At 42.4% G+C, this 14,887-nt stretch overlaps 1 protein-coding gene across 1 annotated transcript in view; it reads right to left on the reverse strand.

Annotated features, from left to right (window-relative positions):
* The window catches only part of XDH (xanthine dehydrogenase), a gene marked incomplete at both ends in the record, with an annotated part of 48,263 nt that overhangs the window by 13,115 nt on the left and 20,261 nt on the right, over positions 1 to 14,887 (reverse strand). Inside the window, 11 exons of the mRNA XM_080616564.1 lie at positions 1,079 to 1,212; positions 1,924 to 2,048; positions 4,023 to 4,119; positions 5,610 to 5,729; positions 6,470 to 6,593; positions 9,081 to 9,250; positions 9,911 to 10,000; positions 10,403 to 10,577; positions 11,071 to 11,255; positions 13,885 to 13,994; positions 14,632 to 14,725. Coding sequence (XP_080472690.1) covers positions 1,079 to 1,212; positions 1,924 to 2,048; positions 4,023 to 4,119; positions 5,610 to 5,729; positions 6,470 to 6,593; positions 9,081 to 9,250; positions 9,911 to 10,000; positions 10,403 to 10,577; positions 11,071 to 11,255; positions 13,885 to 13,994; positions 14,632 to 14,725 — 1,424 coding nt within the window. The remainder of the gene's footprint in view (positions 1 to 1,078; positions 1,213 to 1,923; positions 2,049 to 4,022; positions 4,120 to 5,609; positions 5,730 to 6,469; positions 6,594 to 9,080; positions 9,251 to 9,910; positions 10,001 to 10,402; positions 10,578 to 11,070; positions 11,256 to 13,884; positions 13,995 to 14,631; positions 14,726 to 14,887) is intronic.

Here is a 14,887-nt window from a genome sequence, read left to right on the forward strand (position 1 = left end):
CTGAGCAATCACTGTTTTCAAGACTATTTCTCAAGGCACTTTCTTGGCTTTGTAAGAGAGAATGCCATATGAACTGTATAATAATGCTAAGAGAAGAGAAGTTGCTCTTCATTTTCTAACAATTCTGCCTTTCCAGTGCCTATCTTCAGGTTGTAAAAATATCTAAGGAATGCCATAGATGTTATTTCATAACCTCTGGGATATAAAACAGTGGTTCGGCTCACAGAAATAAAGGAAAGACAAAAATTCACATGTATTACTGATTAATCAGAGAAAGTGGGTGGTTTGCTCAGAATAGGAAAATAAAGCTATTTAACTGCAGGAGCTGCCTTTTGGCTGTTCTCTTCTAAAGATCTTTTATTAAGATGCTGCTGTGTTGCAAGACTCATCTAGCATTGCCAGCAGGGTGCTTCCTCACCTACAAGGGCAGTGCTGGGAAGGCCATGCTCAATCGCAGCCACAGAAACTTGCAGTATGTGCAAATATCAAAACTCCACAAATCAGAAGCACATTTCCAGTTTACACTTCACAAATGGTTAGAGTCTAGGTTCATTCCCTGAGCTTTAAGGGGCTTGAAAAGCATGGATTTCTATCCAGTGGCCACCCTTCCTAGGGAAAAATCCAAAGAGAGTTTGCAGAAGAGCACAGAAACAGCAGTGCAAGCCTGGTGTAGTAGTTTTAAGCAAGGAAGAGACTCTCATGCCCCTGTTAGACAAAACAATAAGCATGGCTAGTGCTGGATTTTGAAAGGGTTTGGGGTGAAGTGGAGAGGCAGATAATTTGAGATATGAGAGTTTTCAGATTGCTCCAAAAGAACACCAGAATAAGGGGGTTTTCCCCCCTTTCCTATTAAAAGCTGATATTCCCACATAAGCTTCACCCCTCTGAGCAGGCTCAATTCCTCCTACCAGCTAAGAGCCTATTAGACGCTTCCTCTGGGGAGTCCTAGGCTTGCTATAAGCTGTAGAGTAACAAGACATGAAGAGTTTCTATATGCTCCAGTGGAAATAATGCTCCAGAAAGAAGCAGGCTGGCACAGTCTGAAAGGAAAAGCCCTGCTCTCCACATCCAAACTTACTTGAAGGCTGCAACAGCCACTGCAGTGGTCAAAATAGTATTCCTAGTCTCTTTTCCTCCAAATCCTCCTCCCATTCTTTTCACTCGCACCACAATCCGATTTGAAGGGACTCCCAGTGCATTAGCAGCAAACTCCTAAAGAACAACAGAATATGTACGGAGCTGAGCTGGTGTTAAGAATGAGATATTAATACATTGCCCTTCTACAACAGTGCAAGTACTCTGTTGTGTTGCAGGTCCTATTGGTCCTGCAATTGGATTTGATGCAATTGGAACCAATAAGCCCATTATTTCACCCCTGAGGTGGGAAGGCACACAGTGCTTCAGCAGACAGGAAAAGACTGACATTAGATGAGGTTACCAAGACAGAGGTCTCGTTTAGGACAGGTTTTGATGACCATACCACTCTGCCCATTCTCTCCACTCTATTATGAAACCTTTGGTCAGTCTTGGTGAGTCAGTAGACAGGTCAAAGCCACCCCATAGTGCCAGGAGCCTATCTCACAAGATGGGAGAGCTGGTACATAGAGTCAGCATTTATACCACCTCTCTTCCTGACATATCATTCAACAGCCATGCCTACTGACCAGCTGGCACCCTCTCCAGAAAGGGTTAAGCATGTAATCCCTGGTGACAAAGATGTGCTGCCAACAGAAACATATCTGTCATCTGCAAGCAGATTCAGGACACCAGTAGGATGCATATGGACTTCAGATCCCATACCCAACTCTAAGCATATGTGGTTTCTTTTATTCTAGACAACATAGGACCAACTGTAAAAACCATTTATCTAGTCCAAAATTGAGAAACAAATGCCTTTTAGGTAGCAGGTCAATGAGACAGTACCTGTGTCTTCATGAGGTTTTGGGTTGACACAAAGAGTTCCATCTCACCATCTTCCCCCTTTGGCACAGCCAGAGTAGCATGAGTTTCCAGATAGAAATGCTCCTGCCCACCAAGGTACATCTCTCCTAGAAAATGGAAAGAAATGCCCCAAAGATAGGGTGTCTCTGGTGTTATAAGGTGTCTCCCATCGTGTGCTGCCTGCAGGCTACTACTCTTTAGACACGACAACCCTTTGCACTGCTCAGACTGGATATCCCAAACCCTAAAACTGAAACTTCTGATTTGACATTAAAAAACCCCAAACAGTTAAAAACCAGAAACCCCAACCAGACACCACAGACACACACTTTCTAGAAATCTTTAGTCCAAAACAAGTGACTGGCATTTCAGGAATAAGCCTGCACACTATGCCATTGACCCTTAAGATGCAGTGTTTGGTGCCTTTCAGACTGCCTTGATAACAGCTCTGAGATGATGGATAAAAATAAATCAACTAGCTGAGCAGGTCAAATCCAAGGTTACAGACTTCGAAAGAGGGGAACAAAAATAGAAGTCCAAAATGCCTTAAGATGATCTAACTCGGAATTAACTCTGTCACTGTATGTGGCTCTTTCCCAGAACATTTTACCTGGCAGTGCTGAGGGTACAATTTCCAGTCATGTTACATGCTATGAATGTCAGAATCAACCTCCTTTCTCAGCCATGACCCTCAGCTGCCATGAAAATTCAGTGCAGTTCTCAAAGTTCTGTTCCTCTCTCCCTTTTATTTAATTCAGCAGCAACAAAATAGCTGCCTTCATTAGGTACATCAGTGAGAAATGCACGCTTGTGTGAGACAACGCCTGCTCTGGTGCACAGCAGGGTCCCTTCCCTTGTCTCCTCGAGGGGGTTGGCCTGGCATTCACACAATATTGCAGCCTTTTAAATAACCTATTCTTCTAGCTCAGAACAATTTCTGCCTTGCTTGGCACAGTTTTTTCATTTTGTATGGGATAGTACACTATAAGAAACAGTTAACAATAGCTTCTGACACCTTTCAAGTGCCAGCACCAATTGCTGACTGCAGAGGAAGCTCTCAGCAATGCATACCAAACTACAACAAATTATACAGCTGGAAATTAGTGTTTCAGTTAAATAACTCCTCTTTCCTCCACGTGGAGGTAAAGGGAGGATGCTTCTCCATGATCTTCAAGAATACTCCCTTCACACCAGGCTTTGTGTCTGTAACTGATTTAACTTCCTTCTTGGATCTGTGAGAGGGATACATCACCTTCTTATTGATAAATACACAGTTCTGCGAAGGTCTTCCTCCCAGGAGCTATTGATCAGTGATATATACACCAAGCAATGGCAGGGGTCTGACAGAGTATTCCAGACCACAGCTCTGGCACTCTCTCCCCTCCTAACTCTTAGAGGGTTTCGACAGTTGTTGATAACTGCTGCATTTACCCGTGTCTCTACAGCCTGGCAGACTCCAACGGAATGAGATCAAGAAATACATCAAAAAAAACCCCCATCCTCTAAGACAGGCCAACAATCGACATCAAGAAAGCACTACAGGGCAATGCCAAGTTCTTCACGATTCCTACAGCCACCAACATTGGTGGATCAGGTTTCAGACACATGTATTCATAACATCGAATGTACTCATAACATTCATAACATTTCAGACACATGTATTCACAACATTCATTCATGACACTTATTCGTAACATAGAGTGGTACCAGATTATAGGAAACTAACTATAAGATTTAGACCACACTATGCCTGGACAGGGAAAAGCTCCTACATGAATAAGTTTCAGGGAGGGAATAAAACTTCACTTTGCAGAATATTTGCTGAAGAAGATGTGTCCCTACACTGGAAGAGCGTGTTTACAGAGGCACAGCTGGAAGCACCAAAGTTTGTTGGAAACTGAAATTAAATCTTTCACAAGCTATTTGTATATAAACAGTCATCTGAAACCAAATATGAAATTTAGCCCCGCAAGCCTTAGTTTCATGAGTTCAGCATCACGTGCATAAAAACAAGCATGATGATTCACCTCTTTTGTCAAAAATTACCCTATTTGAATAGAAACATTAATGCTTATTCTCACCTTCCAAAATGTGATCAGATTCTTCAAATCCTTTCTTCACATCTCCCTTTTTAATCCTCTTTATAGCCTTAAGAAAGGATTGCTTTTCAATAGCTTCCTAGGAAACATAATGACACAATGAAATTTTTGGGGAAGCTGAGTGAAAACAAAACTTCCTCTGACTGAAGAAGAAATACCCAAGATGAAAAGCACAATAACTCATCAGACACTAACTATGGTAAAAGCTAAGTGACTTGACTTAAAGCAGTACGTTTTTGGCAACTCAGCAATTTCACAATAAACACCAGAACTGGACAGTCTCAAATTGCTCCTTGTGACCCATTTTACATTATGGGCCCAGAATCTCAAGGTCTGTAGCCACCACAGCTATGACTTACAACCTAAGTACAGTCTGCGGACAAGAATAGGGGAAAAAGGAAAAGGAAACAAACAATCAGAAAGGAGAAAACTAAAACCTCTCCGACAGGATGAGAACTTCTGCAGAAATAGTTCACTTCTGAGCTCATATACAATAATCCTTCCTGGGCAAGTTCTATAAACACATTTCACCTTTGCTGAAGCTTTCCATAATGGAAAATAAATCCTCAGAATGATCAAACAACAACAAAAATCAGCACATTGTTGGCTCTATTCCATCTTCCCTGGTTGAATAAACTAGAAGCCTCAGAAAAGTGTGCACACGTTGTCTGTGAACCCACAAATCATATAAACTGAAACCTCTGTCCACAGATGACAGCACCAACACCTGCACTAGACAATGCACAGAGTCATATTTGCATGAGTACAATTCACATTACAAAATACAAGGTATGACCATACTGACCATTACAAAATTAATTAGAATCCCACGGCTCTGATTTCTCCCCCCATAAGAACGGCTTCGTGCATTTCTTTCTCATTTCTAGGTTTCAATGCTTTATTAGATGTCATTTGCTTTTACTGTCACGTAAGCAAATCTTGTCAACAAGCCTTCTAGTTAAAAAAAAAGGCATGAAATGATCACAAATTGCTGACATTATCTTCTTCAGCTTTGAGAAAAGCCATCTCAGGGTTGTGTCCATACAGTCAGTGGAAATGTTCACAGTGGAGACTGAACTCCTGTGAACTCCTGAAAACTAATTTCGTTATCTTAGAAAGTAGACAAGTGGCCTGCAGAAATCTCAGAGAAGCAGTACAGTGACAGAGATAGAAGAAAACGTTTCCACACCCTAGTATTGAGTGTCATAAATCAGAAAAAAGAATGAATGAATACCAATGAAGCCAGCAGGGTCAGACCAGAGAATATTGAAAGTAAACACATTGGGGAGATAGGATCCTTGTTAATTTAAACAAATCTTTGCAGAGCATGATGTATTTTATTTCTTTTAGCTTCAAATAACACACAAGTTAATGTACTCCCAATCCGTACTATATCATAGGTGTGTCCTCTTTATATTTAAATATGCGTATTATTCCCTCTATCCATATCCTGCTGCACCCACAAAGACTAACAAAACACGTGGCTTAATAACCACGAGTGAGAATAGAAGTTAACTAGACATCAGGGGGTCTCAAGCTAACTGCAGAACCAGATCTGAGCCATCTTACCTGAATTGTGACAATAGGTTTGAGCTCTTCATACTTAATCTTCACAGCTTTAGCTGCTCTTCTGGAATGTTCTTGTGTATCTGCAAGGACTGCACCAATGATATGACCAACACAAGTGACCTACAGGCAAGATTAGGACCCACCATCATTCGGTGTCTACATGCAGTAATAGAGAGGCTCACAATAATTATCTCCATCTATTACTTTTGAGCAGTTTTTGCAGCTGCTTGTTCAGATCAGTTTATTTAAAACCAGCCAAGGGAAAATGGTCACAAACAACTTCGGACAGTAACAGAGTGAGTGAGCCTATCCCAGTGGCCTGCAGCCAAAAGGACAACAGCACAGAGAAAGCTCCAGGGAGACCCTGTACCAGTCTTCCAGTACCTAAATGGGGCCTACAGGAAATCTGGAGGTGGACTTTTTACAAGGGCCTGTAGTGACAGGACAAGGGGAATGGCTTTAACCTGACAGAGGAGATTTAGATTAGACATTAGGAAGAAATTCTTCACTATGAGGGTGGTGCGGCACTGGCACAGATTGCCCCATCCCTGGCAATGTTCAAGGCCAGGTTGGACAGGGTTTTAAGCAATCTGGTGTGGTGGAAGGTGTCCCTGCCCATGGCAGGGAACTAGATGGTCTTTAAGGTTCCTTCCAACCCAAAACAGTCTGTGATTCTACGATAACATAGAGAGAAGGGCACAGGACAAAGGGACTAAGACCATATTGAATTGAGCACCAAGATTTCTATTGATCCAATAGTTAGGATTTATCTCCATGTAAAGAAGAGATCTTCACTGGAAATATGAGAAACCTTGTCTCCTGGGCAGTGTGACTGAGAAAAGCTATTCTTAACCACATACCACATCCTCAGCAAAGACAGTCTCATCATTAGCGATGCCAGTGATGTTACTGCCAGGAACATCTTTGGCGGAGACAAAACACACAAACCCAGGAACACTCTGGGCTTCAGATGCATCTACAGAACTGAAGGAAGAAAGAAAGAAAGGAGGAGAGGCAGCATTATTATTTCCCATTTTTCATTTTTGTCAGCACTCATGAGATACCAATACATTTTCAGGCCTGATTCCCTGGCTACGCAAAAGAGAAGGAATTTGTCACATGAATATCATGTGAACCAAGGTAGAAAGGATGTGTTAGACTAAAAACTTATCCAATGTATATGATAATTTGAATCCCAACTGAGCCTTATCATCAGTCTGCTGCATTGGACAATACTATGTCATTCATCTTTTTCCCTAAAACACATCTGAATTTGGCCTAGTTGCCACATGTACAGATTCCTTGACATCCTTTGCCAAAGACAGACTGGTGTCAGTGATGGTATGTCTCCACTGTCTTCTCAGCTGCCATGATCCTGTGAAGACAAAACTCCTCCCTATTTGATAAACATGAATTTTTATTGCAGGCACCTATCATCTACCATGGGTTCACCTTTAGATAAAAATGTGCCTGTAAGTCAGGAAGAAGTTATTGAGTATCAATCACAAGGAAGCTGAAGGGCATTCAAAAGGATGCAAAAGAAATGATGCTCCAAAAGCAAAAAGCTTCGTGAAAGGCTTTTTTTTGTAATCGGCAAAAGAGGTAGCTAACCAAAACGCTTGTCTGCTTCAATCATACACAGATTTAAAACTAAGAGACAAGCAGGATGGAAAGTAACTAGAAAAGTGCAATATAATTTAGTTTTTATATGAAGCACATAAAAAAAATCTATTACAAAAGACTTTCAAGCTCCTTCTGCAGTATTTTGCACACTGGCTATGTAATTGGCTTGCTTTACAAGGGACCTGGTGCGAATGGAAAAGCTGTGGCTTTGCTGCTGCTTAACTGAATGATTTATTGTCTTCTGTAAATTGCTGCCATTTTTTCAGCATGCCTGTTTAGATTCCTGAAACTCCAATACAAACTGTGCCTGGAAGTAGCTGTTTATGCATCCCAGTGAGTTACAGACTTCTTTAAGGAGACATTAAATGTATGAATGAACTTTCCCACAGGAACTCTGACAGCAGGAACTGAAGACAGTGCTATATTTCTTTGGAAAGTTCACTTTCCTGTGCTTCTGCATGGGAATGCCTCAGAAACAATCCCCTGACAGCTACCCATAGTTGGAAATACAGAGGCAGATGATTTCAAATTTACACTTGGTAGTCAAAATCTAACTTGGGTGAAGTGGAAGTTTTCAGAACCAATATTTTGACCCTCAAAACTGTAGGCTGAGGTAATTCTGTCATCCCATGAAATATGCTACTTCTTCCTCTATAGAATCATACAGGCTCACAGCTCAAAAGATCAATGTGCAACGGAAATGCAAGAGAAGGTGTAATTAGAAAATAGTGCATGTTGTGGTCACAGGCATAGATCTGATGCTTTCTCTATTGCCCCATCTGCACTGGTAGTAGTAACAGTGTTTATGCATTTGTAGCACTCATCAATGACTGCTTTGCAACACCTAAGATGTAACTGTGATGACAGAGCAATTTCATAACCCAAGAGCTGACTACTACATCTGTGCATCCATGACCACCATACTGCCCATCGTGTGTTAACCACTGTGGGAAACCTCTGGACAGGAAGCCTAAATAGGCAGGAAGTATTGCCCAAGGAACGAGCAAGCACATCACAAAGCTATTGAGGATGGCATGAGGCAATATAACACAGAGCATCCCACATCAAAGTAGTTGAGGGCAGACAAGAGCCTGAAGAACCAACACAATTAGGGATTGTGGGGGGCAGCGAGTCCCACAATAAAGCAGCATTAAAACTCATAAGAATGCAAATGGCATTACCTGCCAGCATAGATATTTTAGGGTTGGTTAGTCACTATCGTTACAAATTATGCATCAGTCATGCCCTGCATGGACAAGATATTTTCAGAGTCATCTACATTCCAAACACTGACCTATCCCCTTGATACATATCTACATCTAATAGCTGAAATTAACACACATAGGGCTGTTACGCAGAGAGCTTGATCATAGCCAGTGTAAGCAAGCACTGTGCAAGACAGAAACCAGAAGACTCATCAGCAGGAGTACTGCGGTAGATTTGCATGTTACAACCTAAATTTTTAGGCAGATAGGAAAAAGTATGTTTAAGCTGCATGCTCTCATTAGTGATAAAATGACTCATCGTGGTGCTCTCCTACCCTGCTCCTTTCTAATCCTTCATGCTGGAGTACAAGAGATGCAACATGCAAGAAGGTTGCCTATTGCTGAGGGCTTTGTGTTTCAGCAAAGCTTTGAGTTTGGTATTAATTCCCTCATATTCACACTGACTAGGACTTGCAAGGCAGCCGTAACACATACAGCTCACCTCCATGTGACAATGCGCAATGAACTCGAGTTCCCTGTACTGCAAAAACATTTGCTTCACCCACAGTTTGACAGGTCAGTGTTTTCTAAACCATCAGGCACCGGACGCTTCCAACATCTGAAACTCAAAAGCAAGACTTACAGGATCTTTGCGTGGGCTTTGGTGCTGGTCACCAGCGTTAGATACAGCTCGTTCTCATAGTGAGGGATGTCATCGCAGTAAACGGCTTCTCCACATGCTTGTTTGGCTGCTGAAACGTGCATCAAAGGCCGGCCCACCATATCTTCAACTGCCTGCCCCCTGGGCACTTCCTGGAGTAAAACACACGGCTGACTGCTACTGCTTAGACTGCAGATACAGAAGCATTGAAGGAAGAGCAAAAAGCACCATGAGACATTCCAGTGAGATGGGGAACGGGATGAGGGCTTGTGCCTGTCGGAAAGGAAGGTAAACAAGACCAAGTGGCTACACAGAAGGGGCTGTAGAGAATGAAGTGAAAGGGATTTGGTTTTGGAAACCACCATGGAAAAGAAGGGTCTGATGTTACAGCTTGCATAAAAGGTTCAAGTTTGGAAGCTAGCTTCTGCTCTCAATGCTGAAGTGAACAGGTCATTAATGGAGAAATAAGGAAGAAAATACATCCTGTATCTGAAGCCTGAGATATGCAAAGAAAAGCAGGCTGTAACTGAGGAAAGCAGAAGGCAAACATCAGTCTGGATATGGAGCTGGCTACAGGAGGACATTGCTACCCACAGAATTTCTATGAAGCTGTACATGCCAAGAACAGTCACAGGCAATGAGAGGAAAAACATTGTATTCTAAAGCAAAGAAGGGACTGAGATCCCAATACGAGCCTCAGAAATGGCATTACATAAGTTCACATATTGCCCATGCTCAGGGAGACGAGATAAGAAGCGCAGCTTGAGCTACAGAAAAACCCAGGTCTACATCATGCAAGTACTGCTACTTACTTGGAAGAGCTGGGCATTTGCAATGGGATCTTTGTGAAACAGCTCTGTAGCAGTGATGTAGCTTGAGGGGATGGGCTCAAACAGTTTGTTCTGCCAGAGACATATTAAAAAACAATCATCTTCCCTGCCAGACCCTTTCTCATGTTCCCCAGTAGCCCAGGATATTCTCCATTTTCCATCTTCCAGTGAAGATAATTCATCTTTTACTGGGTAAAAGGCAAACAGGACTCAGGATCTGTGCAATGAATAGCCACAGACCCACAGCAGTTGTAGTATGACAAGAACATCATCCTTCCACAGCAAGGTAGACATGCCCCAAGGAAGCAAGTGGGAAGATGCACTAATCTATCATGCAGGTAAGGAATACCACCAGCATCTACTGCAACATGGAGCTCGCTATGAGGTACAGCTCTCATTGAATCTGAACCCTGCCCACCAAGCAACACATACAGGTCCTCCTTCCCCAAGTCTGCCTTTCCCAGCAGCACTCACAGTGCCATTGTGGTTCTTGCTCAGTTTCTGAATGACCGTCAGGTAGAACTTGAAAAAGAAGCTGAGCGTGAGCGTGCGTCGGAAATCCACCATCCCACCAGGTGCAGAAGGGGACAGGTCCATCTCACCTGCCAGTAAGCGGCAGGCATCCTGCAGCAGCTTCTCATTCCAGTCTCTGAAAGGGAACAAAGGTGACACTGAGCCCTCGCTCAGCCCTAAATATCACCAGGGCAGACTAACTCTTCTGACATGCAGCCCCACAAGCTCTCAAGCAATGTCTGTTCTATCTCTGGTTATAGGATATGTGTAAGCCTTGCTCTCATCTTGGACTTACATCATCTTTTCTAAAGATGTGGCAAAGCTATTAAAGAGTGCAGATTTCTCAGTCGAGTTTGAAAAAAATCAGTTTTGTAGGTCATGCCCACACCTAGCTTCTGCCCATTTCAACCAATGGTGAATTTAGCATGGAAACAGGTCTCTGAATGAGACACTGACATGGATCTTTGAGGGTAAGGAGTACTGGAGGAAGCCAGGTGCCATGCAAAACGCAGACTGCTGCAGGAGTGTAGCTACACTTCTTCCTCTTTCCTCTTAGAGTATTTGTTATGCTCCTGTAAAAATCAGCACTGTTCCATTAAGTAGCCTTTCTATCACAGAAAAGTTCCTACCTGCCAGTAAGCTCCTGGCAAGTTTTTAGTGCCAGGACAGTTGTTGGAGCCATTCCTCCATAGCTTAGTTTTATGTCCTCCACTCGGCTAGTGCCATCTTGGAATAGGACTCTCATCCCACAGGTCACAATAGCAATGTCATCCTCCCGACGGGAAGCCTGCTTGAAAGCTGAGAAGTATTCACCCTAGGAGAGAGGAAATTATTCCTTTATTCTCTACCTTGGCATGCTTTGGAGTATAAATATGGACAAGCCATTAACCCATCTCCCTACATGGATGAGCTATTCCAGGGAACTGTATCTGGTTGTTTCATCTTGCAGGGCCAAGCAGGACATTTTTGTTCATGCAGTGCTGTATATTTTCACATGATTCAACAATTAATTCTGATGTATTAGATCAGTGCTTACTAGCCAGCCTAGGAGTGTGTGGGAAATGAGCTTTAACTGAGATCTGCCTGTACATATCTTGAGAGGAAGAACCAGGACATATATTTGTATATAAACAAGTTTACAGTTCCTCAGCAAATTTAAATTTCTCCCAGGCTGCTAAGCTGGAACCCTAATCAGTAAAACACAGATCCTAAATCCCATCCCTTTGGAAGTCTTTGAACTCTGCAAGAACTGAAATCAATAATCACAGATGTCTCTCAGTTTTAGAATCATAGAATAGTTAGGGTTGGAAAGGACCTTAAGACCATCCAGTTCCAATCCCCTGCCAAGGGCAGGGACACCCCACACTAAACCATGTCACCCAAGGCTCTGTCCAACCTGGCCTTGAACACCACCAGGGATGGAGCATTCACAACTTCCCTGGGCAACCCATTCCAGTGCCTCACCACCCTCTCAGTAAAGAATTTCTTCCTTATATCCAATCTAAACTTCCCCTGTTTATAGACCAGACAAGCTAATGAAAGACAATTTCAGCCTGATACTGCAAATACAATTCTCTGTAACTACCCTGAATCCTCTGCTGGTCTCCAAAGAGTGAGGAAATTCTTTTAAGTGCACCTGCAACTCATAAAACTCAGCAGTTCTCCTATGAAGAGTGGCAGTAAATAGGAGATTAACACTCCACCAGTATACACCGAGAGATGGTGTCACAGTAGTTTTTCACAGTCATAGTCAAGTTTTTCCTCTTGCTTGTTCTGCAGATTATGACAAATTTCTGTTGAGGCATCTCACAGACTAAGTGAGGAATCAGACCCAATGTCTTTGCATGGCCCTTCTGGAGAGTTTTCTGCCAAGTTTCTTCTGTAGTAGCTTAGCCAAGTGACTGTACAGCTCAGCAGTCTGTTCCATTAATTATTTCTCATCAGAAGTGGACAGCAGTTCTTGCATTATTGTAGAGAACAACTCCTCTGTTGTTGGCAAGGAGAACAATTTCACAAGAAGTCCCTTTTATGCATCAAGAACTTGTTACTGCAGATATAACTGAAGGGTGTGTTTCATTTCCTGAATTCAAGTAATTAGTGGGCAGTCAGCAGGTAATAGCAGAGGAGCATCACTAGCATCCTCCCAGTGAGGACATTCTGCCACGCTGAATGTTAAACCAATTAGCTTTCAAAGAAGAGAAAAAGCAGCCTCTTCTCTCACTGCACGCTCTCCGTGACAAAGCCTACCCTGAGCTCAGTCCCCCTACAGTGACACTTAATGTGCAAACTGCTGAACTTCTTTAGTCTGATTATTTCTGGGGTTTGGCCGCTCTTACCTTGGTGTGACAGGTCACACCAGCGCAAGAGGTAACATCAGTTTTAGACTAACATGAACAACAAAAAAATATTGATCTGTGTGCTGACACAGCCCTGCTTCCAGTTGTGAGGAAACCACAGTTCCAGAAGACTTTGCCTGCCACATGCCAGCACCTTCAGATGTCCCCTGAAGAACTTCAGTCTCCCTGATTTCATGTTTGTGAGCAAAGATCAGCCAAGGAACCATGAAGCAGAGAGTTCAAAAGTTGGTTTAGTTTTTCGCATCAATGAGCTGCATATAACCTGGGGAGGAAGCCACTGCCCTGCTGGTAAAAGTTTGTCTTGTGAAATTGCCGTAAGACTGTTATATGAATGGAGGAGTCACTATGCTGTGAACTGCTGTATCTTATAACTTGTAGCCTCAAGCCCTAAAGGGGTAAATACCTTCACAGCCATAAAAATACAGTCTGATGTTCTGAACCCTAAAGGGAAGAAAAGAGAGGTTTACCTCTTAGATACTCTGCATCAGTTATGCTTCATGCTGCTGCAGAAGTGTTCATTGTTCTATTTGAAGGAAATTTCGCAGGCTCGTTTGAATTTGCAAATCCACATTGCCAAAATGCCCTAATAATCAGTCCTTCTGGTTTCAGTCTTGCAAGTCAAGGATGCAGAAACTGAACTTCGCTCTTATCCATACACACTTTTCCATTTCAGTTCACAGAAATGAAGCAGGAACCTCCAGAACCTTCACTTCAGGAACTGCTGGCATCTTTGCTATGTATTTTGCAAACAGAACTTATTCCTTGGGAACATCATTTTGTCACCTTTCATCATTATTAAATGCACTCAAAAAACTTCAGACAATGAAGTGAAATTCATATTTCTTGCACTAGGAAACTTCCTGGACTTACCATACTTTATGATAAAGCCCAGCTCCCCTTGCTTGTCAAAAAGAGCATGTTGCTAGATTTTTGCCAAATAATTTCCTTGCTTCCTGGTCCACCTGGGACTACACGTAACCATTTGGAGTTCAGTCTCAAAGTGAAAGAGTGCCTAACATTGAAAATAAGATCCAAATAACAGCACTTCAGCTCCACAAACACTGAAGTCTTTTCCTACAAACTTACCTTCTTGCTGTAGGGTATTTCAACCGAGAGAAGGATTTCCACAGGCTTAACTATTGTCTTTCTGTACCCAGTGAAAAACTTCTCATCCATCGTGATAGTCCTTTTGCCCTCTGTAGAGCAAGAAGAGAACAATGGCAGATGGGTTAATAACTCAGATAAAGCTCAGCAATAGTATGTGTGAAAGATCGGAAAGATCCGTCAACCCACACAGATCACTCTTGATATGATATCAGTTTTCATTTTTCCACCCTCTCACTGAGTCAGGAAGGATTTTCCCAGATTTGCTTTGGTCCTTAGGACTCTATGACAGCTTCTGCCTACATATAAAGTTTTATTTAGACAGGAACTGATCGATCTCCCTCCTTCTTTATCTAATTAAAGCTGAGCCTCCAGCTGAACCAGTTTCCAACAGCCCAGTGTAATTCCCTCTTTACCCTTTCCTTGGCCTGCACACAAACCAGTACAAGAGAAAGTCACTGATCAGAAGGTCCATTTCAGGGATCCTATCCCAAAAAAATTCTTCCCAAGAGCAAACACAAATGAAGACATTTGGCTTTCTTCATAGGAAAAAAAAACAAAAAACCACAAAACCAAGCAACAGTTTCAATCTTTATCTGCAAAATCCACAAGGATCAAATGCAATGTTAATTTCCACCTTCAAGTTCTGACCAAACATTATAATCCATGGCAGAGGACTGTTGACTATCCCACTCCCCTAAGTGCCACAAGGAAATGCAATTAACTTACCATTTGATACCAGAGTCAACTTGCTTCCACTTGCCATTAACACAGGATTTAAGTCAGAAATGGGGCTTGCTGTCATTATGTTCCCACCAAGAGCCTGGAATTATAATACAGTCATCAGATAAATAGTCAAAAACCTGAAGCATCTTGTATGTGCATTACTCCATACACAGTGCACTAGAGCTTAGCTCTGCTTTGATAAATTCTTCCTGTTCACTCAGCAATTTCAGGCTTTCAACGAAGTGGGTAAATGTAAAAG

The sequence above is a fragment of the Psittacula echo genome, assembly GCF_963264785.1.
Source record: "Psittacula echo genome assembly, chromosome: 4".
NCBI classification, from domain to species: Eukaryota; Metazoa; Chordata; class Aves; order Psittaciformes; family Psittacidae; genus Psittacula; species Psittacula echo.